General features: G+C 31.1%; 1 protein-coding gene across 1 annotated transcript in view; it reads right to left on the bottom strand.

The window, feature by feature from the left end:
• The window catches only part of LOC127710480 (serine/threonine-protein kinase unc-51-like), a 41,224-nt gene that overhangs the window by 4,895 nt on the left and 13,500 nt on the right, over positions 1 to 22,829 (bottom strand). Inside the window, exons 4-25 of the mRNA XM_052216356.1 lie at positions 22,021 to 22,053; positions 20,930 to 20,966; positions 20,246 to 20,296; positions 17,767 to 17,889; positions 17,169 to 17,242; positions 16,792 to 16,952; positions 15,723 to 15,805; positions 14,740 to 14,796; positions 14,209 to 14,333; positions 13,111 to 13,261; positions 11,998 to 12,278; positions 11,185 to 11,257; positions 10,313 to 10,432; positions 9,108 to 9,302; positions 7,939 to 8,067; positions 7,181 to 7,422; positions 6,154 to 6,279; positions 5,672 to 5,718; positions 4,797 to 4,915; positions 3,057 to 3,208; positions 2,384 to 2,428; positions 1,595 to 1,685 (exon numbers count right to left, since the gene is read on the bottom strand). Coding sequence (XP_052072316.1) covers positions 1,595 to 1,685; positions 2,384 to 2,428; positions 3,057 to 3,208; positions 4,797 to 4,915; positions 5,672 to 5,718; positions 6,154 to 6,279; positions 7,181 to 7,422; positions 7,939 to 8,067; positions 9,108 to 9,302; positions 10,313 to 10,432; positions 11,185 to 11,257; positions 11,998 to 12,278; positions 13,111 to 13,261; positions 14,209 to 14,333; positions 14,740 to 14,796; positions 15,723 to 15,805; positions 16,792 to 16,952; positions 17,169 to 17,242; positions 17,767 to 17,889; positions 20,246 to 20,296; positions 20,930 to 20,966; positions 22,021 to 22,053 — 2,515 coding nt within the window. The remainder of the gene's footprint in view (positions 1 to 1,594; positions 1,686 to 2,383; positions 2,429 to 3,056; positions 3,209 to 4,796; positions 4,916 to 5,671; positions 5,719 to 6,153; positions 6,280 to 7,180; positions 7,423 to 7,938; positions 8,068 to 9,107; positions 9,303 to 10,312; positions 10,433 to 11,184; positions 11,258 to 11,997; positions 12,279 to 13,110; positions 13,262 to 14,208; positions 14,334 to 14,739; positions 14,797 to 15,722; positions 15,806 to 16,791; positions 16,953 to 17,168; positions 17,243 to 17,766; positions 17,890 to 20,245; positions 20,297 to 20,929; positions 20,967 to 22,020; positions 22,054 to 22,829) is intronic.

Here is a 22,829-nt window from a genome sequence, read left to right as displayed (position 1 = left end):
CATGTCAACAAAATTGGCTAACAATCCATACAAATAGACAGTTGTTGTTGGTTCATGTCTGTCATATTCATTTTTAGTAAGTTATTTTGTTATCAATTAGGCTGTTTTGTTTCATATTTTTCATGTCAGGGCCTTTTATAGCCGCCTATACAGTGTGGGTTTCTCTCACTGTTGAAGGACGTATGGTTGCCTACATCCACTTCATTTGAACTTTGGTGGATAGTTGTCTCATTGGCAATCATACCACATCTCCTTATTTTTATATTAACCCTTAACAATAAATTAATCTTATTGTCTTTAGGTAAATCAAATTTACAGTAAAATATTTAGCCAGGATTCATGACATGTATGCCTGTTCTGATTTGGAAATGTTAGGCTCATGTTAAATAAATAGAGAATGTGTCCATGGGACACAGATGATGTCCCGCTTGCATATAACGTTATAAAGGGAAAAAACTCAAGAACTGTAAAAGTGACGCTACCCAAAGTTGTACTTGATCTGAGTTTTGTGGTAATAAGCATTGTGTAAACCTTTCATAACATTTAGTTGAGACAAACTTAAGTTAGAGAACGGAAACGAAAAAATTCAGCAATTTTTCCATTTGTTAAGGAGCATAACTCTAGAGCGGTTATAGTGACACCACCAAAATTCGAACTTGATCTGTGTTTTGTGGTAATAAGCATTGTGCATAAGTTTCATAACATTTGGCTGAGGCTAACTAAAGTTAGAGAACAGAAACGAATATTTCAGCAATTTTTCCATTTGTAAAGGGGCATAACTCTAGAACAATAAAAGTGACACCACCAAAATTCAAACTTGATCTGTGTTTTGTTGTATTAAGCATTGTGTATAAGTTTCATAACATTTGATTGAGGCAAACTAAAGTTCGAGAACGGAAACGAAAAATTCAGCAATTTTTCCATTTGTAAAGGGGCATAACTCTAGAACGGTAAAAGTGATGCCAACAAAATTCAAACTTGATCTGTGTATTGTGGTAATTAGCATTGTGCATAAGTTTCATAACATTTGGTTGAGGCAAACTAAAGTAAGAGAAAACTAAAACTTATGTTTCAGCAATTTTTCCATTTTTAAAGTCAGAGAACGGAAACCAATTTTGGGACGTACGTACAGACGGACAAGGGTAAATCTTAATGCCCCCTCCGCTATGGCGGGGCATGAAAATACCTTGTATACTTTGTGCACATAAACAGACCCTTGAAACAGGGATCTTAAGACATCTTGTCAATATTTAATGCCTTTCTTTTTTGTTCCTAAAGTAGCTTAATTTTTCACATTTTCTTATTCTTTATATACCAGTACTTGAAATACCACAGCTTGCTTTGAAACACCCATCAATCAATTAAACATAGTAAATAAATAATAGATTGAAGAAAAGTTTTATTTCTGTGGATATTTGATTTTCTGGTTTTGCCAAAGTCTTAAGAAAATTTGTACTTCATTGATCATTTAAAATCGTGGTTTTCCTCTGCCCACGAAATCCATGAATATATGAATCCCACGATTAGTAATGGCTCAACAGTCATATATCAAATGCTTTTGTTTGTGGTATTTTTTTATAGAACTAATACTTACATTTATTTATAAGATATCTGTCCTTGACATTTCTAGCCTGTTGAGATAGGCTGTGAAGAAGTATGTGAGCACTCTGGTATCGCCTGAAGCACTGAAAATTATATGACAAACATTAATTATAAACTATTACTTCTCTTTTTTTTTTTATTTGCTGGGTTGATGTATCATAGATGTATACTTCAAAACTTTTATTCTTTTTAATACTGTAAATTCAGAAATTATTGCGAGGTTTTTATTATTGCGAATAATGCGACTGTGTGAGTATCGCAATAATAAGAAATCGCATTCTGATATCTGATGCATATATTTGTATGCAGCTTTTTCCTGAATTCGCAATAATTAATCTCGCATTTATGTCCATTCTTAAAAAATGGCAATAATTTCTAAATTTACAGTAATGGACTTTGTCATGTTAATATTGGTTTCAGGCCTGTTTGATTTTGATCAAAATTAACTGCTTATATGGGAGTAAAAGCTCATAGTAGCAGTTGTCAGAATTTCAAACTATAAGCTATGATTTTCTGACATCAAAATGTACACAATCACTTTTATATAGTAGCTGCTGCATGTACAGTCTAAGAATGTAGTCTGAGATCTTGGTAAAAATATATATGTATAAAAGAATTACTTAATTTTTGTTTCATAAAATTTTGAAATCTTACAATTCTACAATCACTGTCACTGATGTAAATGCAATTTATATTTCAGTACATACTAGATGTGTAACATTTGTTCATATAATGAGTGTACTTTTATAAAGTGTATATAAATGTGTTCTCTAGGGCTTACCTCTTGGGGATTACCAAACAATTCATCTAATGCTGCTGTTTGACACTGAAAGAGAGCATTAAACAAACTTTATATAAAACACTTAAAAATGCAAAAATTGTATAAACAGTTTCAAGTCCTTTTTATGAATGAGTTACGCAGGTTGGTCAGAGTGCAATCAGCGTAAATGACCTCAATGAACAATCGGTTCTTACTGTGACGTAATAACATATGCATTGTGACATAGGAAATATATAGGACAATTCACACATTTGAAAGTCGTTCATTCATAAGATTAATTGAAGACTTTACAGTCCTATTTAATAATTATACTAGGGTCTCAATAGCAGAGTTGTTGGGGTACTCTTAACTTAGAAATTCCAGTGTACATTTATTGATTCATTGTTGATCAAAAAAACAAAAGAATGATTATTTTTTGTGATTAAAAACAAAACAGAAAGTTGAAAAAAGTATGATCCAATCCTTGTAATTTAAAATAAATAAGAAGATGTGGTATGATTGTCAATGAGACAACTCTCCACCAGAAACTAAATGATGTAGAAGTTAACAACTATAGGTTACCATATTTCAATCAGACTGTAGTGTATTCAAAGTACATTTTAAAATTTGTATAATTTTCTAACAAAGAACCTGTTCTTTATGCTGAAATAAAAAGTACAACATAAAAACTGACCATTTCAATGGCATGGTTGTAGATTAGTTTGTCAGCAGTGGCGACCAGTAACTGAGGCGTCAGTGCAGTCTGGATGGCCGTACCCATTCGTTGTTGTATGTGTTTACACACTGACAAACATTTATGGTAATTAGAATTCATTTCCTTCAACACTGTAAGGAAAAATAATTTACCTTTTACTTTCGTGCTTTCTATATCTAATTCATAAAGAATATGACCGATTCAAGAAAGGACTGTTCCAGAAATAATTGCATGAGGTGAGGAGATTTCTGCATGTGAGTTACATAAAATACGAGTGGAACATGTGTATGGGCAATGGGAGTTACATTCATGTATGGTGGAGGTTTGAAAACATTGACTTTTCCCCCAAACATTTATTTCTAGAACAGCACAACTCGAATAGCCATTTCATAACTTTATACTGTTAATTTAGAATTTTTTTTTGTGTTTTTATTATTGCGTAAATTGTGACACAATAAGTTTCGCAAAAATAAAAAGTCACATCTTAAATAAAGATAGAATTATTTGTAGGTAGCATTTTCTGAAATCACAATACTTCATTTCACATATTTGTCTATTCTTCAAAAAATTGCCAAAATAAGTGCACATAATAGTTCTGAATTTACAGTATCTAGTTTTTATGAAAATATGGGTCTTAGTGAATTATGTTTTCCTTAGATATCTTCTCCTACCTCTGCTTCATATAGATTTATAACACATTATATACAAAGCATGTTTTTTTTTAAATGATAAATCTTGTATGCATATTTTCTCTTATTCAACACCTTTGTTTTTCGACTATTAATCAATTTTTATCTCACCAAAATAAGTACAAGTAAAAGATTTTAAAAAAATATATTAAAAAAAATCTTCAAAAACAATATATAAAATGTTTGAATTGTCAGGTATGTCTTGATTCTTTGTATGGTTACTGTTTCATAATTTTTTTTACTTTGATTATTTCAACATTTTCTAAAGTGATGACTATCTATATATCTGTTAGCTCCAAAGGGTATCATCAGCTCAGTAGTCTGACATGATTTATAACGTAACGTTTTTTTAAATTGCCAGTTATAAATTATTAGGAAACTAAGGTTCCAACTCCCTCAAGCAAAGTTTAGATGGATTAAGCTATTATTTTTAGGTCCCTTTTGGTTATTAAGCTCTCGTGTGTTTCGGTACTTATACTTCGTTAGCCGTCAAATATTCAGCTTTGAGTGTTCCTGATGAAGGTAAATCCAGAGAAGCTCACTGAATTCATAACATTTATAAAGTGTATTTTTCATTTTTTTCTTTTAAATAAGTTACTGGTGATAGCACTTTTATTAACTAAACAAAATTGCTCAGTATTTTTTTCAGAACAAACAAACAAACAAAAGTGTATGCAGTGTTTTGTGTAAATTTGTATAAATGGTGTCCACTATAAATCAAAAGACATCTCCATGCACTTGACAAAATAAAACAAACGTCTCTTTTAGTGCTGTTCTTCATCTCAATGTCACAGTGAGGACTTCAACATAAAAAGAAACCTTTTTTAGTTTTTATAGCTCACGGCTGGCTAACTGCAATGTCAAGAAGACACATACCGGTAGTATTGGCTGAAAAGCAAACTTTCTTGTTAAAATACATTTTTAATACTTACTTAAATGATAATTTTTACAAAGAAATTTCACTTATCTATTTAACTTTACAAGACATGCAAATATTTCTATTAATATATGCTGACAAAATAATTCCTACCTGTTTTTAAGGATTTAGAGACTTGTAATCTCTCTGACTTGATTTCTTTCTGTGCCAACTGTAGAGAGGATGACAACAGATGTAAAGCTCTGACGTATAACACTAACTGTTCAAGTCGTCTGAAAAATATGTGTTGATATAAAAAGATGTGTACATTCAATATATATAACATAACTGTTCAGAATCATGTAAAGCCCTGACGTATAACACTAATTGTTCAAGTCGTCTGAAAATACATGTGTACATATAACAAAATATGTACCAGTAATGTAATATATATAAAACTAATTGTTCAAGTCATCTGAAAAATACATTTATAGCAGACTATACTGTATGGGTTTTTCTCATTGTTGAAGGCCATATGGTTGCCTTTAATTGCTTACATCTACTTCATTTGAACTTTGGTGGATAGTTGTCTCATTGGCAATCATACCACATTTTTATAATGTGTATATATAACAAAATATGTAATATACATAACCCTTATTGTTCAAGTTGTTTGAAATACAAATGTGTACATTCATAATGTATACTGGAAACCAAATGTCTTTGGACAATGATGACGACGATGCTGACGTCATAACATTTTACAACCGCAAAAATTTGTGGTCTTATAAAGGTGACTTTTTTTTATTGTTATATTTTCATTTTTCACATCGCTATATTTTTTTTTCACATATAATTTACATAAGTGGTTTCAAAAGGCACATGGCAAAGATGACCATACTATAAAGGCTGGTAGACAGGACATCTCTAAATGGGTTATTTGGGGGTCATGATGCTACATAAAATAAATTACCTGAATCAATAAAGATTAAATACTTTATTTTTTAAAACAGTACTTCACATGATTTTATTTCAAATTTATTTCTTACCTTTGAGCTTCTGTAAATCTAGGTGGCTGATCTTGCAATTGCTCACCCTAAAATAGATGCAAGAAATAAATAACAGACAACTAACCAATTTCCTTAGATATTTAAATTTCACCAACATACCAGAAGATAAAATTTAAGAGTGACGAACAGCATTTCAATAAATCTAAATGGTAATTTGCCAAGAATAAAAAAAAGATCAAAAGCAGGTTTATTTAATTTGTTTATATTCTATTTTCAACTCAAGGATATTTTATAAAAAATGGTAGTCAGTGATCATTTTTTTCACATGTGACTGTCAAAATTAAAATGTAAGAATATTGTTAAGAGTGTGGTGACTACTCCATTCTATGGGTAATACACAAGTGTTCATCAAAAAAATCCTAATTTTGCATATTTTGCAACTGAAATCATTTTTTTTATACGTGGTGTACATGGATGAGTTTGTTATGATATTAATTAAGAATATTTTGTAATTATAATACCTGATGCATACTAACAGATTCTGCCAGCGAGTGCAATGGTCCACCTCTGGATTGAGCTAGCTCCATAACACATTGTACTAAGTCATTTACAAAACTTAGTTTTCCCATTGTCTCATTGTGGTTATCCTGTAAAGGAGGAATAAAATGAATAATGACATCATTGATATTTTTAGAAAAAAAATGAAAAATTTAGCAAAACAAAAAAAAATGACACCACCAAAATTCAAACTTGATCTGTGTATTGTGGTAATAAGCATTGTGTATAAGTTTCATAACATTTGGTTGAGGCAAACTTAAGTTAGAGAACGAAATGAAAAATTTTGCAATTTTTCCATTTATAAAGGGGCATAACTCTAGAACGGTTAAAGTGATGCCACCAAAATTCAAACTTGATCTGTGTTTTGTGGTAATAAGCATTGTGTATAAGTTTGATAACATTTGGTTGAGGCAAACTTAAGTAAGAGAACGGAAACCAATTTTGGGACGTACGGACAGACGGACTAGGGTAAAACTTAATGCCCCCCATCCGCTTCTGCGGGGGCATAAAAATTACAGTCATATGACATAAGATGCCTCAACATGTGTATCAGTAATATAATTCTAAGCAATCAAAGTTAGCTCAATTGGTTAAACTCAGACTTTTCCTGACAATACAGAAATTAAAGTTGATATATTTAAGACATTTGTTCCTTGTTATATATAACTTTAGGGCTTAAGTTGTGAATGTTACTGTTCATTAGGTTAAAGATTTAAGCTGAAAATTTCTCACAAACGGTAATGGTTTTAAAATTTTTGTATGGTAGTATAGTAACTATGAATGAACATTTTTCTCTGAATCTGGTAAATTTTCTCTTTAAACAGTGTTCCTTCATTTTTTTTAATTGTGTTTTTTTTTCAATGTCTAGTTAGTGATGCTCAAATTAAAAAGATTAAAAAGGCAAAATAAAGTATGAAGTTCAAGAGCACTGAGGACCAAAAATTCCGAAAGATTTTGTATAACAAGCCCATTTTATATTTTACAACTTACATCCATGAGAGTTTCTTCATTGAGTCCAGGGGCTATGAATGCCACAGGTCCTTGCATGTTAGGTGGAGACTGAGCAAACAGCATAGGTGGTGATGGGGAGTTGGCCACTTTCTGAAGGTAGAGCCCTGACCTCTCTGAGTCATATGACCCACATCGTTCCTTACTTGGAGAGGATAATCTCTCTCTGCTGCTGCCTAAACTACCTAAACTGCCATACTGCATTACTGCTCCTGGGTTAGAACCTGAAAACATAAGTAAATTCCATCTAATAAAAAATATATATAATATGTACAATCTGTCTAGTGATAAGTATTTTCAAAATTAGTATTTTCAAAATAATTTCCCATATTTTAAAATTTTATCTCTGATATTAATGCTGAAAAACAAACCAAAACATTCAATTTTTTGGATTAGTTCTAGGTTTAATTACAGAATTTTCAAGTCATTCAAAAAAGAAAGTATGCAAAAAAATTAAAGACAATTTTTCAACCTATGCAGATGTACATTTTGTTTAGGAATATTTTTCAGGCAAATACAGCCATAGTGAGATATTAACATTCTTCTAAACAATTCAAAAGAGAGAAAAGAAAGTGCAAACATATGCATCTCTTTCAACCAATTGGAAGATTTTAATATGGAAATTCATTAAACAACAATCCCAAGAAATATATACCAATGTATGAAGGTACAAAATGTATCTACAATGAGCTAAAAAAAAAAAAAGGCACATCTGAAAGCATGTAATAACGTTTGTATACCTTGCTGACTATTAATAACAGCTCTTCTCAGCTGTTCTGCCAGGAAACTACTGCCTCCACTTAAGTTTTCTGCAATGTTGGTTTCAGTCTTAGATCTCTGTTGCCATAGATTTTTCTTCACACGGTTTACTATAAGTAAAATGATTTTATATAGTTCAGATTTTTGTTTTTGCATTATGCTCATCAGACAAAAATATTTACATTAACTTAAGGTTTCTAAAAAATTAACTACCTGCGGCTCTTTTCACAAAAAATCTTAGGAGTAAAAATACTCGCAAGTGATCATACCCATTTCAGTATAACTTACGATCAATTTTAATAGTAAGATTTTTTGTTAAAAGAGTCGCAGGTACTGTAAATTCAGAAATTTTTATTTGCATTCATTATTGTGAGTGTTCAATAATGAACAAAAATGTGAGAATTTTTTTGAAATAATAAAAACATCACATATGTTGCTGAATTTACAGTATTTTACATATGAAGGAAGGAAAGAAAAACAATAATAAACTCATTATATGTTCGGTTCTTCTATTTTTGTATTAGTTTTTCCATTATAACAATGTTCTGTAAAATCAGAATTTAATGTGTGCATTCATATATGCAAATCTATCACAATTGACACTTATATGACACTAATCAAAGTAATTCCCATAAATTTTGTAGATGGATATACATGTACTAGCATAAATTTCAACTTGATTTTTAATTATTTCAATTTTTAACCTGCAACAATTTTCACATGAAAGAAAACAACATATATTTCTGAATTTTACAATAGTAAAATTGCATTAAATGATCAAATATTGTTGCCTTTCTTTAGATACCATCCTTAATATAACACATACATCAATTTTTCTCATTGAAAATGTACCGGTAGTTTTAATTTCACAATTTGAATATATGCTATTACACAAAAAAATAAAATATTTTCTGACACATCTGTTACTTGCAGAGCACGAGTATCCGCAGAGCATGAGTATTCAATGCGTGATTGACAAGCCTTATGAAGAGGCAAATCTGGCTCAAAGTCTTGATAAAACTTATTTTGATACCAAAGAAGTGAACTAAGCCCTGAAATCTGTCAAAGTTATTGCTCTCCTATATTCCTTAAACTTTTTAATTGCTAAACACATGAAAAAAAATAATGAAAACCTTGCATGCAAACAAACCTTCACTTGAAAATGGAATAGTAGCCATGTTATCTGGTAATGTTTTAGTTCTTGAATGACCAAAAGCAGCATGAACTGGCTCTGTACCCATATCATCTGGACTAGGACTGCCAATGAACTTTCCTCCAAACTTTGTAGGTGATCCCATTATTGTAGGAAGTGATCCTAATCCGTGATTCATAGGAGAGGTGCAGCCTTTAGGAAAAGGAAGTGGTGGGAACGTGAATGAAAAATGGTCAACACAAAACTCAAACTGTGGATTCATTTATTTTTCGTTGGTACCAATTTTCGTGGATTGAGTAAAAATTGTATTGTGTGGATATTTGATTTCATGGTTTTATGGAATGTCTGCTTACAAATCTATAGAAAATTTATCCTTCATTGAACAGTTAAATATCAGATATACCAACAAAATCCACGAAAATTGGTACTCCATGAACTATAATGAATCCACAGGACTGGCAACTACTTTTGTTACGGTAATTAATAAATTGTTTCCAAATTTTAAGATAAATTCTATATTTTCCTGATTTTTAAACAGTGCTTTGAAAAGTTTTTCTGCATACAAACATTTGAAAAAATCTTTTCTGTTAATATACATTTCCGATCTGTTAATCATAATATGTAAAACCACACAAGCACACATTCAAATAAATTACCTTTTTAAATAATTTGTAATGGTTTAAAAAAGGAAAGTGAAATTGAATTAGAGGTTGGTGATATTAAATGAAATATTTATTAGAAAAAAAACTGTTTGATGTGCTGAAGTAATGAAATTCTAGCAGGAGCTTGTGGATGTTTGCTGTTCAGTTTGATCTTATATAATATTTTTTTCTTTTTTTCTTTTTTTGTTGCTTTTTCTTCAACATTTCTCACATAACTATCAATAACAAGCAGAGACATCTTAATAAATCTTTGATTTACCTTATTTCCATTCAAGGCTGTTCCATTTAAACATACATGGTACAAAGGGATGGCACTTTAAAAATGATATAACCACCTATAGTTGCAAATTTAGATTTTCAATTACATTTTAAAACTGTACATACTTGACACCCACCCATAGCTGAGATTTAAAAGTGCCTCCTCTCCTGGATCTCATGTATGTTTTTATTGAACAGACTTCTGTAAAATATTTCCTTTTTTTTTTAATATGAATAGCAAACATCCTTTAAAGATATATCATATGTTAAAATAAAACTTACTATTTCTTCTGTGAGGTGAGTTGGAGGGGGACACATTGATATTGGAACCAGGGGATGTCCCCATACTGTTCTTCCTTATATAGCCAGCATAGCTTGGAGGTGTTCCAATTGAAAATTTCACTATAAACAAATAAAATAAAAAATATCGTTATATATATGGTGACAATTATGAGAGTTGCACCATTGAAAACAGCATCTAAGCTATTTTTGGCATAATCTGGATTGAGTTTTTTCTACTGCCTTAAAATTGCTATGGGTAAATTAACTTTTCAATTTTTCTTTTAGCTATAAAATTTTTGGTCAGCAAAGAAAACAATATCACCTTACAATAACTATTTAATCCATTCTGCAAACAATTTTCATTGGATTTCTGTAATAATTATTTTTCTGTGTACAGCATGAAACTGAATTTTGGAACAGATGGTAGACTGCACAATGATTGATTTATAAATTGGTAATTAATGCCTCTTTCAGCACTGTTGGTTATTTCTTGGTGGCCAGATTTATTGGTGGAGGAAGCCGGAATGCTCAGAGAGAACCACAGACCTTTGGTAGGAAAACTGACAATCCTAGTCAATCAAGATTGAAGTCGAACGCACCTGCCACATGCGGGAATGGAACTCACCACCTCAGTGTTAACAGGCTAGTATATATTGTTTTATCAAAGTGCAACCTGATATAACATATTAATACAAATATGAAACATATTTTATAATGTCAGCCAGCCTTCATAGGCTTATGATACAGTAGTCGACTGCTTAGACCACTGGGACACCGCGGCTCCTTGAAAATGTTCCCAATATATAGTATTTTCTGACATAATAATTCTTTGAATATTCAAAAACTTTTTAATTCTTAATAATTAAGTATACCTGCAGGAGGAGACATAGATCCAACATCTACAGCACAAGATGCTTTAGATAAAGAGCTTTTTCTATCCATATCCTATATAAAACAAAGTACAGCATTTTACAGTCAACTTAACAAATCAAAATGAAAAACTTAGAAAACGGTTAAAAAAAATCTTCTTAGATACCCATTACCATTTAATGTTTTCTCATAACAATCCATTCTAATTAACATATTAGCAGAAAGCCGGACTCAAAAATATATTTTGGCTTTACCTAGTAACAGACTGAAATTTTATATATATTAATTTTTCCAAAGCATTGTATGATGCAGGCCACATTGGTTATATTAGCTCTTACATGTCTGTTTTAAGATTTGGATATACAATATTTTGGCCTCAAGCTACACTGAAGAATCAACTTTTGTCGAAAATGCATCTGGTCAATAAAATTATACTGTTCTATGTCTTAACTTATATTTTTAAATGGTACTCTTTCCTACAATAAATCTAATTTTAAATCAAGATAAATTCTACAACTGTATCTCACTTCATTCCATTTGTTAACTTTCTATGCTCATCAAGCATTTAAATATTACAATATTTATAAATCAAATTGTTCAACTATCTTACTTATAATTGTTAAACTTTGAATTTTTTATTATGTAAGGATAAATATCTAACAAAGCCGGCCTCCGGGTGCTAGATTTTATAGCTGCATTGATGACCCATTGGTGGCCTTAGGCTGTTTTCTGCTCTTTGGGTGGGTTGTTGTCTCTTTGACACATTCCCTGTTTCCGTTCTCTATTCTCAGTATATAGTTTTGTTATAAACCAACCTTAGCTGAGCTAGATGGTGATATATCCATGTCTTTAGGTGGACTACTGAAGGACCCACCAGACTTAATCCTTTTGTAGGCATTAACCTGAGTTGGTACAGGAATGGGCTCTGAAGATCCTGCTTGGCCTACATGCATTGGTAAGCTGGAGGGTCTATTTGGACTAGTCTGTTCTTCAGTCTTTAAGAATTTAACTGTTTTGGACTTGGGACTAATTGTAGCTCTGTGAGATGGTGATGGAGTGTTTTTAAGTCCTTCTCCTGAACTTCTATCACTATTATCTGAAATTAAATAAAATTTACATTTAGAACAGGTTCACAAAACAGTGTGCCATAACTTTTACATTTTTACATCTTTAATTGGTACTATTAATATTTATATTATTTTACAATGTGAAGAGAATGAACCTCCTTTGTTTTCTGTATTAACTCTATATACAGTAACTGATGTTTGGGAGTGTACTCATGCATATTTAACAAGAATCATTATTTTAACTCAATTGTAATGTTCTGCTTCATTTCTAAACTCTAACCTTTTCAAAGCTAACAGTTATACTGGATCCTTCGTATCAGTGTGGGTCTGTTATTGAGGATGTTCATCATTTTTATTTCGTTTGCCCAAAATATACAACATGTAGAGAAATTTTACTTAACAATCTTAATTGGCTTCCCGAAAACTTTGTTTTAGATACTAAACTTTGTTTAAGATACTAAACTGTAATCTTGCGGAGACTGAACTTTCGAATGAACAAAACATCCTATTTTTAGATATGTTCAAGATTTTATTAAAAGGTTTAACAGATTTCTAGTACCTTCATAAAAAGTTATTGATACTGGCAAGGACGATCATCGTCAAAAAAACCTTAGTCAACATCACAGATAAATATGAATTGCTTCTATTTCTTTTCTTCTTTTTATTTATCATGTTTATAGTTCGTATAATATCTAATGAATTATTGTATATATCCTTATATTTTAATATGGAGAAGACTTCATAAGTATGATTTACTTGTGTCTCATCCATTTTGCTGATATCTAGCACAAAAAAAAGATGTTTAAACTGACAAGAATCAAATATGAACTACATAAATAGTTTATGATCATAAAATTTTACCTGAGTTATCTCCCTGTAATCCACCAGGTACCAGTACAAAATCATCTCCAGCAGGACTATCACACCTGTTATCTTTTTCTATTTTCTCAAATCCATTAGGTTCCTGAGAGGTCTGCATAGGTTCTAAATCTTCTTGTTTGGCAATTGGGGGCTGTAATAAACAAATAGCTATTATTGATTTGATTACTGACGTTTGACCCTTAGACCAAGGTCAAAAGGTTAAAGAAAACAAACATCTTATTGCACTGTTTTAATTTCATATAATATAGTCACTGACTAGGATTTAGGACAGTAACTCTAATGTTTGAATAAAAGAACCTTAGTTTTCAAGTCAAACAAAACAGATGTTGTTATTAATAGCTTTTTTTCACCTATTGTTTGAGTTTATTACTAGTTTAATAGCAAACTATAAAAGAACACAGCTGGTGAAACAGTCTTAAACTGCTCTCTTGTAAATTAAATCCTACATATAAATCAATATACAACTTGAAACAAATATTTTTTATGACATTTCTTTATTTCATATAATCAATTTGTAAAATAAAAAAGCCGCTATAAAAATCTACTGTAACTTTTTTTAACCCACTAATTAGTATTACCTCCTGTCAATGCACTCAAAATTTAATAAAAGTTAAATTTTAAGTTCAAATTTTGAATATGAATAACATTTTAGTGTGTCCGAAGCACTTTCCAGGTCTTCATTAGGAACACTCAAAACCAAACATTTGAAAACCAAGGATGTATGAGGGTCTGGATGGAGGGTCCTTCATTTCTATTTTCTGTAATTTTTAAGGCCATTTTTCTGTATTCTTTTAACTTTTGCCCATTATTCTCTATTCTTTATATTTGAGCACCTCTTTACTCTATATTCTTTACTTTTTGGTCCATTTTTCTTTCATTATATTTTTTGCCCATTATTCTCTATTCTGTAACCCCCCCATCCACCCCCTCATGTATAAATACTTATAAGAATATGTGAGAAGCTAAATGACCAGTTAAGACCTAAATAGTATTGCCAAATTAATCTTAGGTCAACTTCAACTTATATTGCATTTTGAGTGCATCAGTAGGATGTGTATTTTCCTATAACTGACTTACTTTAAAAGGTGGGGGAGAATATTGCACTTTTCCAGACAGTGGTGAAGCTGACACACAGCGAGGAGGTGTGGGACTTTCCGAGGAACAACCCTGACTACTTCTCCCAGGAACTGGAACAGGAGATGCTGTAATGGATAAATTATAATAGTTTTTACTGTATATAGATAAATAACAAAAGATATTTCTGTAACGGATAAATTGTCCTGAACATGCATGAAATATTTGCCACTGGATGTTCAGCAACCAACAATCAAGCAATTTAATGGATAAATTACAAAAGATATTTCTGTAATGGATAAATTACAATAATTTTTTAACTGTAATGGCCAATTCACAATAGTTTTTGCTAACTATCATACATGATGCAAAATAGATAAACAAATAAAATTTTATCCATAGTAATAATACAATAACAAACACTCTACTGTAATTTTCATTTGTACCCACTTATATTATGAAATATATATTTTATAAATCATAGGTCTGTTGATAACAATATAAAATGATAAGAAATAAAAGATCATTACTTACAGGCAGATGAAGGTGACGGTGAGGGCGGTTTCAAGAAAGGATGAACAAAGAAATCCTCTGTAAAGACAGATAAACATAATGTTAAATACACAGAAATATATTTTTCACAAGTTGTAGACTATATAAACATAAAGCCATTAAATGAAAAGAATTTTATTCCATTGGAAATGTGCTGCTGCAGTGTAAAGCAATCACCAATCCATTGGAAATGTGCTGCTGCAGCGTAAAGCAATCACCAATCCATTGGAAATGTGCTGCTGCAGCGTAAAGCAATCACCAATCCATTGGAACTGTGCTGCTGCAGCGTAAAGCAATCACCAATCCATAGGAAATGTGCTGCAGCAGCGTAAAGCAATCATCAATCAATCAATCTATTGGAAATGTGCTGCTGCAGCGTAAATCAATCACCAATCAATCAATCCATTTGAAATGAAGTTATTTATTTCACTTTTAAATCTACACAGTTACATACAATGTAAAACAATATGATTTTATATTACAAAACTCACATAATAAGCTTATGACTATGAGTCATTAAAATCATATTTTATAAGTGACAGATGCAATCAATCTACTTGTTTATGAAAGAGTGATTAACTCTAGAAAATTTAGATCTTGACATGTTGGATAGACATTTGTCTTTTGTTGAAGACACTAAGTCGACTTCTTAGTGTCTTTTGGATGTTTTGTGTTTTTGGGTTGCTGTTTCATTGAGGAATACCTGACGTCTCTTTTTATTCACTTTTGCCATTAATTTGCTGGTTTAAGCTTTCCACTACCAACGAAGGTGAGCACATTGAATATATGAATGCATAAAAAGTTACATTAAACCCTATCAAACAAACAAATAAGTAGCAGGTATAAATTATTGCTCATATCCTTTAATTAATCTGAAGATAGAGTTGCAAAGCATCACGAGTATGGCAAACTTAAAATATTTAATTATACATATGCAGTAACAGCACAAATTGTAATCAGCATACCAAAATCAATTCTGTCTTTCGCATTACGTTTTAACATCTTCAACAATAGATCTCTTAGTTCTGGTGAGGTATCCTTGGGGATACTGAAATAGATAAATTATTTTGTAAACAACTTTGTTTTGTTAGCTTGGTCAAAAAGAAACCTGTTCATTGGTATATACTGTAAACTAACTAATTTTTGTGAGTGGTAAAAAAAGTCAGAGTAAATAGTTGCAAATATGTCAAACTTGGATTTCTCTTTCATGCATAAATCAACAAAGCTAGAAAATTGCAAATATGTATCACCACAATGCTAGAAAGTGCTTAAAAATAAAAAAAATGTCAGTGAAAATAACTTTGATTTACAGTAAGGGTTGTTCCAGATTTAAAAGCATGGAGGGATGGGAGGCACTCAAATTAATAAATTGTGGGTGGTTACATTTTCCTTAGAATTTTGTAAGAGTTATAAGTTTAAAAAATTGTAAGTTTTAAGAAATAAAATGGCAAGTTTCATAACAATCTTTTTAAGCCAGAAGTGCTTCTGTTTTTCATGCAAATTTAGATTTAAAGTATTTCTGTTTTCAATGCAAAAACAAAATAAGGTGGTATGATTGCCAATTATCAACCAAGAAAAAAGAATGAGAATGTAAACAAATATCATCCATATAAACTAGACATCATTGAGATAAGAGCCATCTCTGTGGGCCCAGCTGACCTTGAACTTTGACCTAGGAAGTTGTACAAACATTATGACACACCCTCTGGTGTTGGTTACTATACATGTCAAGTATAAAGTATGAAATTATAACAGTTCTCTAGATATAGAGTGGACACAATTTGTTACGGACGGACGGCAGGACAGATTGATCACTATAGGGCGACCCGCCACTAGGTGGAGCCCTAATTATGATTTCCAAATTGCATTCAATTCTTACGTAAATGTACTACTGAATTTTTTTTTGTAGAATAACAATAGAAAGATATAGCCAGTTTTGCAGAGGACACTTATCAATTAATAAATTTATCATAACTGGAAACTTGATATTTTAAAATGGTATAAAAATATATTCTTCTATGCTACTAAACTTACTTAGGTTTAAGTTCAGCATGTTTTTCATAAAAATGTTTAAGTTGTTGGGGTGTCTGAGCTTGGAATGGAGCTTTGCCTTTCAGACACTGGAACACAATTGTCCCTATGCTCCATAGATCTGCTTTAGCATCATACTGTAGGGACATGATCACCTCTGGGGCCTGTACATTGAAAGAATAAAAACAAACATTACTCATTTTGGAAATTCTGTCATTCTATAATAATCAATGGACTCAATCTTGTTGCCAATTATAAAATCATATTTTAATTTTAATCTTTCAATTTCTCTCAACTTTAAAGACATACAGATAAAGAGGCAAATCAATGTTTAACTATACACAACATGATTGAGTTGAGTCTTGTATGTTTATATTTACCATATACATAGGAGAACCACATAATGTAGCAGCCATCACACCATCTTGAAGAAATCTTGCAAATCCAAAGTCAGCTGAAAAGAAAACATTGGAGTATTAAAATATGATATGGACAATAGCTGAATCAGAAAACATTAGACTTAACATATGGTATGAACAATTGTTAATCATTGAACAGTATTTGGTCACCTCATTTTGGTTTTTATTGTTTTGTAACACTGATGTTTATCCCTCATCTCCTTTTTTCATATGTATGACTTTTATATAGTGTTATCTATTCCATCAGGCTTTTCAATAATTTCAAAATTTGGCTTTGAGTAACCTCGGCACAAACAACGAACCTGAGCAGTTTCATTTCTTAAAGAGTACAGCAAAATCCTATGTTACAGTACCACGTCAAGAATTTTTAGTATCAATGTCCTGTGATGGTATTTCCCTTTAATCTGATCATGTCAGAAGTGAATTTGTCTACAGTTTCATTTAATAATTAGTTAACTTGATACTATAATGCTAAGAAATAGAACACTTTCTTAAAAGTTGTTAGGTTTAATATTATAACAAATATATGTCATTTCAAAGAATAAAAAATGCTACCAACCTATTTTGAGCCTCATCTCTGAAGCCTGTGGGTTAGGTTTACCACTATGACATAACAATATGTTCTGTGGTTTCAGATCTCTGTGTACTATCCCCTTGGCATTTAAAGCTTTCATGGCAGCAGCTGGAAAAATTGAAATCAAAATTCATTATCATTTCAAATATTTACTGCTTTTGCTTTGGTGAAATTTTTGGGTCTATATGTACTGTTAATTCAGAAATTATTGAGAGCATTTATTATTGCGATTTCTGAAGAATGGACAAAAATGCAGACAAATTTCAGAAAATCTGCATACAGATGTTTGTATCAGAATGTGAATTCTAATTATTGTGATACTTACCAAGTCGTATCATTACCATTAATAACAAGAATGTGTCCATAGTACATGAATGCCCCACTCGCACTATCATTTTCTATGTTCAGTGGACCGTGAAATTGGGGTCAAAACTCTAATTTGGCATTTAAATTAGAAAGATCATATCATAGGGAACATGTGTACTAAGTTTGAAGTTGATTGGACTTCAACTTCATCAAAAACTACCTTGACCAAAAACTTTAACCTGAAGCGGGACAGACGGATGAACGGACGGATGAATGGACGAACAGATCGCAAAACATAATGCCCCTAGGTGGGGCATAAAAACATCGCAATAGTTTCTGAATTCAAAGTATTCTTTTTTGTCTTCTTATATCAATTCCTGAATTTTTCAAAAAAGAATATTATCATTTTTGTATGCTTACTTAACTATTGATTTTTTTTAATGAATTATAATCATAATACTCTGATCAATCCTGATCATTGCTTGTTCTCTGAATGCATGAATGTATTGTAGTAACAATTGTATTAACTCAAAATAAAATTGAGAATGGAAATGGGGAATGTGTCAAAGAGACAACAACCCAACCATAGAGCAGACAACAGCCGAAGGCCACCAACGGGTCTTCAATGCAGCGAGAAACTCAAGCACCCGGAGGCGTCCTTCAGCTGTTTTGTATGTTTACTGAACAATATTTCTAACAAAGGATGATTGTCTTAAATTTTTTTACAGTATATTTATTTCAGACGTGGGCACAAAAAATAATGAAGTAAAGGTTTTTTTCCTAGGTGAACCTTGAACTCCATATTACCTTTGTTTACTATTAAATGAAAGATTAAGAAATGTCTTTTGGCAATCTAATCGAGGAACAGATATACAGGGATGACCGAAAAACCTGTCTTATAAGTTTGATTCTTTACTTTAAATAATTAAATAAGAATTCATGGTTCACCTAATAAACGACTTTCACACTCATAAACTTTCGCTGAAATGAGCTGCTTATTTGCATATTTCTATTTTTGAGACTGAGATCTCTACTTAATAGCAATTTTGTTGATTTATTGAATAACGCTTGATTCTCCTGATTTGAAAAGTCTGCCAGACCAGAGAAATATTTTGATATACCCATAGTTCGATTCATATCAATACTGGATGTTTGACAGATCAAGGGACACAACTCTTGCTCAATTTATAGAAAAGCTTAAATAGATCCAGCAGGATATGGGTCGGGGATAGATATTCTGGTCTGAGATCGATGTATGTTCATTGTCTTTTATCATTATTACAGAAGAAAACAACACAACCCTTTTATAACAGAAGTTAATATTTTCTAAGATTTGAGAAAATTTTGAATACTTTTCACTTTCTTTTACATCAATCTTTTTCAGAAAGAGAATACAAAGGACGTAACTGAGTAGTTTTGAGCTTACTTTATCCTCATTTTATGCAAAATGAAGCTCCTTAATGTATGATTACAGTAAATTGATTATAAACCTTTTTAATTTTTCAAAATCTGGAAAATGTATCGCTAATTTATTACGATAGTAATCAAAGATGATGTCAGGTTAACACTCACAGGTAAAGAATGTCATAAATCAATACAGTGGTCAATAACAGGAATTTAATTACAGGTGTATTGTCAGATTAACTCTTACATGCATTTAAATCCCTGAGGTCATATTTTAACGTGTGTTTAAATGCATTAATGTTAACTTTGGGACCGTAAATTTGCTTTGAGGCAACCAAAATTTTGATTCATTAGGACATATATTTATAGAGGAAATGTTAAGGACATTTGGATAATTTGACTCATCCAAAATTTCAAGTCAATCAAAATCGAGAGTTAACTGTATTTGCAAAATTTAACAGCCACAAATTGAATTGAGTATCTATTGCCTCCATAAGTTACCTCAATGAAAATATATAAATCATAGGAATAAGGAATAATCCAAAGAAATGTAACTTTTCAACATCCTTATGTAACTTTCAACATCCTTATCCAAATTTTTAACATCCTTATGCAATTTTTCAGCATTCTTATGCAAATTTTCAACATCCTTAATGGCTTATGCAAATTTTCGGCATCCTTAAGCAAATTTTCAACATCCTTATGCAAACTAGAAATATTCAATAATAATACATGTTTATGTGTTATAACAAACCTATTTGTCTAAGGAATGCAGCAATGGTCTCTTCACTCAAGGTACCTTTGACTGAAATAAAATATGTAAATGAGTTAACAATAAAAAGAACATTTAGCTTATGATTAAAGTTTATTGTTTTTTTTTTTATTATAATGGAACATGTATGTATAACATGGTGTACATGTACATTTTCATGATAACAGTAGACCCTTGCATCGATCAATATTTCTAATAAAATGTTTTCATTTGTTTGATATCAGTAAACTTCCCCTCCCCAAAAAATGCTGCAATTTATCAAGATTAGTTAAATCAAGAAAGTATTTTGTATACATCCTTAAAGTATGTTGTTTTGGTATTCAAAGGTATTTTTGTCTTTATACATCTATTTTCAAAACAACAAACATGCTTGCTGATCATTGATTAAGTAATTATGTGTATTTCCCACTTCTGCAGTACAACATTATTGGAACATTTATATTTGTAAGACAAGCTAAATACAAAATTATCAGGTCCATAAATCTATGCAATAATGCAGTGTTATTTATAGAACTTTGCATGTATTCATATTTGCAACAAGATAACTTGATAAACATCGAAGGGAATCAATATTCTGTATGGTTTTTATGTCAGGAATTAAGTTCATTTATTGAGGAAAGTGTTACTATAGGAACTTATAGATGCTGTTATTTTACAATATTATACCTTGAAGATAATCTGCCAAATCTCCACCATTGCAATACTGTTAATAATAAAAAGATACAGTATATACTTTATTGAAACGTACCTTCAACTTCAAGTAATTTCCGTAGATTGATTACGAAATTGTTAAGAAACTATAAGCATGATAAGGTTCCAACTCAATGCGGAAAAGTTGACCTGAGATGGATTTGGCCATTCTTTTAGGTCCCTTTTGGTAATACATATATAACTCCTCATGTATTCCAGTATTTATATAACCTTTGCTTTCAAATGTTTAGGATTGAGCAATACTGATATACGTTAAAATACAGAAAAGTGTAATTTCATTAAGCAGTGTGTTTTTTAATCTTTTTTCTCTTTCTTCTTATATGATGCTTTCAGTGTTTCATTGTGTTCTGTTCTTTCAAATTTTGCAATTCAAAAGTATCTCAACCAGATTGATCTTCACAAACTACAGTTTTAGAATACCAATTTCAACATGTTTATGCATTCTTTAAACAACAACAGAAAGTTATCTTCACAATAACAATATCAAATTACAACTCGTGTCTATTCATCATGTAGGAATGTCTGGCTTTCTATGTTTTCCAAATACCTCTTGACTAAAGCACCACAGAATTATTTACTTTATAATTAGATAATTGTTTACCATAGAGCTGTTTTTACCTATTATTATAAAAATAAGGAGATGTGGTATGATTGCCAATGAAACAAATTTCCACCAAAGTTCAAATGAAGTGGATGTAAGCAATTATAGGCAACTGTACAGCCTGCAACAATGAGAAAAAACCCATACCGTATGTCTCACTCTCTTTGTTTTGCTCACACATTGTTGTCAATATAATGGTGTTCTATGCGACTGTCGTACAAATGAGAGGTTAAGCTAGCTAAAAAACTGAGGTTTAATCCACCATTTTCTACATAAGGAAATGCCTGTATCAAGTCAGGAATATGACAGTTGTTTTCCATTCGTTTGATGTGTTTGAGCTTTTAGATTTTGCCATTTTATAAAGGATTGTCTGTTTTGAATTTTTCCTTGGATTTCGGCATTATTGTTAATTTACTTTTTAAATCAAATAGAGAACTTAGCTTACCTCCATGACCAAGTAAACATGGTTTGTAGTTTCCTGAAAAAAATATAGCAGTGTAAGTAAATTGAATAACATAATATTCAGTTGTGTTACCAATACCCCCCCCCCCCCCCCCCCTTTGCATTCAAATAAATTGAAGGCCTCATTGTGACTATGACGAGGAAAACAGCAATCAAAGCACCCTTCCTTTACTTTGGGTTTTGCAATGTAGGGGTATTTTGTGTCATGAATTCACACACTTATATTCTTTTTTTTCCATTCTGTAAAATTTTAAAAAATAGAACTGGGTCCTAAGATTACCACAATATAAACCAGTAACCAAATTTGATATGAGAACATATATCTTTAACATGTTTAATGAACTGCTTAATTTTCATGCATAACAAAATTATAAATTGCATCTTATTGCTTAATGTCTTACAGGATCAATATAATAAGGATTATTTCATGAAGCCAAGCAAGCAGTAACAGGCACTCAGATCAAATAAGTATTACATGTACATGTATATTGAAATTGATTGATTTATAAATTAATCATTTTTATCACTGCTTCAGCACAAAAAGGCTACATTGCAATGATATTGAAATAAACCATGCTTCCAACCACAGATCAATAATTCATAATAAGCAAAATACATAAAAAGTATACCATAGGGCATGTATTCAAGAGAATCAAATGTCGTTAATTGATCCTTTTTACATAATCACACTAAAAGGAAAAAAATCTTTATATCTTTCTAATCCTATTTGTGAATAAGGATTATAAACATGATAAACAACATTAATTATTGACTTTTTACTGCAAATCTACA

This window comes from Mytilus californianus, unplaced genomic scaffold (genome assembly GCF_021869535.1).
Source record: "Mytilus californianus isolate M0D057914Y unplaced genomic scaffold, xbMytCali1.0.p SCAF_8, whole genome shotgun sequence".
NCBI classification, from domain to species: domain Eukaryota; kingdom Metazoa; phylum Mollusca; class Bivalvia; order Mytilida; family Mytilidae; genus Mytilus; species Mytilus californianus.
This window is presented reverse-complemented; position numbering and strand designations above follow the sequence as displayed.